This window comes from Physeter macrocephalus, chromosome 3 (genome assembly GCF_002837175.3).
Source record: "Physeter macrocephalus isolate SW-GA chromosome 3, ASM283717v5, whole genome shotgun sequence".
Taxonomy (NCBI): domain Eukaryota; kingdom Metazoa; phylum Chordata; class Mammalia; order Artiodactyla; family Physeteridae; genus Physeter; species Physeter macrocephalus.
Window position 1 is genome coordinate 19,895,534 of NC_041216.1, and position 3,231 is coordinate 19,898,764.

General features: G+C 65.3%; 1 protein-coding gene across 1 annotated transcript; it reads right to left on the reverse strand.

The window, feature by feature from the left end:
• Window positions 1–534: 534 nt before the first annotated feature.
• Window positions 535–2,919, reverse strand: KLHDC7A (kelch domain containing 7A). Its single transcript, XM_007104610.2, has one exon. It carries the CDS (start codon window positions 2,917–2,919, stop codon window positions 535–537), a length of 2,385 nt encoding a protein of 794 aa, XP_007104672.2.
• Between the last annotated feature and the right edge of the window lie 312 nt (window positions 2,920–3,231).

Genomic DNA, 3,231 nt, shown 5'->3' on the forward strand with positions numbered 1-3,231 from the left:
GGGCTCCTTCCTGGTCCTGCTGGAGCCGCCTCCCTTCATTTTCCCCACCTGTGTGTCCCAGGTGCTTCTGGGAATCTTGGAGGTTGGGGCTCAGTGGCCAATGTTTAGGAAGAGGCCCTGGCGGCTTATGGAGGTCTAGCCCAGATCCAGCAGGGTCAGCTTGAGGGGTCACTGGGGGGTCAACTGGCCCCTGGAACCAGGACTGGGGTAAGGCCGTGCCCCTGAATTTTGCTGGGATCCTGGTACCCGCCCCCCATTCAGAGCTCAAGCAAGGTGATGGTCATCCCTGTGGACGTGGGCATCCTGGGCCTCAGAGCGCCAGTCCCGAGTTCCATTTCCACACTGGGCTTCTGCAGCCCAGTGGTGGCAAAGATGCAGCTAAGAAGTCCAGCCAGTGGAGGAGACAGGACTGGAATTCACCTCTTGCTGGCCAGATTCCCAGGCCACCTGATCTCCCAGAAATGGCCCATGGAGTGATGGGCAGGGGACTATTTGGCCTCTAGTTTTGCAGAAGGAGCCCAGCAGGGGGGGCCACTAGACCCTGGTCCGGGGCACATCAGGGCCGGGCAAGGTCAGGACGGTGGGCAGGAGGGTGCCCTGAGGGGAGGGGAAGCTCTGTAGCTCCTCGGGCACAAACCTGGGTGAGACGTAGTCTGCCAGGAAGCGGAGGGTGCGCTGGCGCCCCACACAGTAGATGAGGTCGTCCACCACGGCACACTGGAAGGTGTCCGGGTAAGGGGTCCGATGCGTGGCGCACTCGTACCAGAGGCGGGCGCTGGCGCTGCAGCGGTACACGCTGATGCCCAGGCTGCGGTTGAGGTCAAAGCGATAGAGAAAGCCTTTGACCGCCACCATCTCGGCTGTGCGGTCCTTGCCGCCCCCAGTGGGGCCGGCCCGCCAGCGCTGCTCCTGGGCCGAGAATCGGAGGAGCCGGTAGCGCAGGGAGCCGCCGGTGACGAAGATCTCTCCGGCACACGCCGTGGCTGTGTGCGCCAGGGCAAAGGTGTCATCGGGGAGCGGCGGGGAGAAGGTCCAGCGGTCCAGGCGAGGGTCGTAGCATTCCACCGTGTTCAGACACTCACCCCCGATGGCGTACAGGTGTCCATCCAGGGCCACCAGCCGGCAGTGAGGGCGGGCCTGGTTCAGAGGGCACACCTCACTCCAGATGCCCGTCAGCGGGTTGTAGCAGAAGACGCGGTTGGAGGGCTGGTGCCCAAACCCCTGGCAACCGGACACGACGAAGAGATAATTGAAGAGGCTACAGACGGCACAGCCCCGGGACACAGCCTCAGGGGGCAGACGGCCCAGCGGGTGCCAGACATCCCGCTCGTCGTCATAGCAGCAGAGGCGGCTGGCGTCTTCCTGGGGGCACATGTCGGCCACCACCAGGTGCTTGCGGCCCCGGAGCCGTCTCTGGAGGATCAGCTCCCGCTCCGCCCCACTCAGGCACCCATAGATGTCCGGACTGCGCAGGACCTGGAGGTAGTTGTCACTCATCACCTTGTAGGCGGCTTCCTTCAGGGCCTCCAGGCTCTGCTTCTTGGCGAAGGCCAGCACCTCATAACAATTGCCCAGGTCCAGGTGGACATCTGGGGCTGATCCAGGGGTGAGCGGGAGGTGAAAGAAATTGGCCCCAGCCACAAAGTGCAGGTGGGGCTTGCCGCTGCTTCCAGCTGAGCTGGACCCAAGAGAACCCCGGGACATGGGGCCGGTGGGCAGGGCGCTCTGGTCTGGGCCCGATGGAACAGGGTCCCCGACGCCATCGAGCTGCAGCTGAAGCTCCGGGTTCTCCACGATCTGAAGGAGGCTCTGCTTCCTGCTGAAGCCTTGCGCGGAGGGTGACAGCACAGGCTGCGGGGGGGCAGCTGTCCCCGCTCCACCTACTCTGTCATCGGCCTGGCCTCCCGAGGCTGGCCCCACTCCCAGGGGGCCTGGCCCTGACACAGGGGGTGGAGCCTCCGCCAGGGCCGCTGTTCTGGGGGCCAGCCTGCCCCTGGAGGTGGCCTGACAGGTGGATTCAACACAGTAATCGTACAGCTTGCGCTTCAGCCTGAGCCTGGTCCCCCCCATCTTCTCCGGTATGAAATTCTCCTCCACTCGAACCCGGGCCACAGACAAGAAGGTATAGGAGGCCTCGGTGGCTCCCTCCTGCTGGCGCAGGGCCAGGCCCATGTCCGAGGCAGCCCGGAGGGCCCCAGCCTCTTCCCTGTGGACCCCTGTCACACGGGTAAAGACCCAGCTCTTGTTCATGTCACTCTTGCGCTCTGTGTGGGCCGCCCAGCACCGCTCGGGGGGTTCCTGCTCTCCGGCCCCCAGCTGCTCCTGCGATCTGCTGTCCCGCCGTGGAGCAAGCTCACCTCTCACACCGCTGCCGTCCGCTGCAGCGAGGCCAGTTAGGGAGCGTTGGGGCCCACCGCACCACTCGGGGCAACGGGGCAGCTTACCGCCAACAGCTGTTCCGGGTTCCTGGCCACCGCACCGAGGGGGTGCCGGGCCAGAGTCTGGGCGCTGTCCACCCTGCTCCTCCCCAGCACGTTTCCTCTCGGGTTTCCCAGTGTCTCGGGCATCTGAGTCTGCAGGAGACGCTCCGGTCGCCAGGACTCCGGAGCCCTCCGGATTCTCCCAGCTGCAGCCCGGCGGTACTCCGGCCCCCTTGCTTCCCCTCCGGCGTCTCAGGCCCCACTGTGGCGCCCCGGAAACAGCCTCCTGGATGGCAGGCTGCCTGGAGCCCTCTGCCTCCTCCTCGGCCTCAGCCTTGGCGTTCCCACCCCCCAGTGGGGCCTGGGCAGGCCTTGACTTGTACAACCTGTAGGCTGAGGTCACCAGGAGCAGGGCAGCGGCAGACAGCACCACCTTGCCCGTCAGCTGCATGTCCAGATGCCAGCCCTGGGCCCCTGCTTCTTCTCCTTTGGGGAGCATGTTCCCAAGCCGACCTGGGGCAGAGGAATGTCAAGAATCCGATTAATGATTTGCCCAGTAGGGAATGGTTCCTGGGTCCTGCCGAGCTGAGAGGGACGGTGTCTCGGACTGGCTCTGACCGGCTGGCCAGCAGAGGAGTTGGAGCAGAGGTGACTTTGAGCTGGCAGAGGGTGGCCAGCGGGGCTTAGGGCTGGCAGGTCTCGGCTGCTGGCCTCCTTGGATCCTTCGATGCTTTCCCTGGGGGGTGGGAGGCACCTGCCTGGGGGCTGAGCTTGTGATCAGCCACCGAGGGGGTTAGGAGTGCCCAGCGGG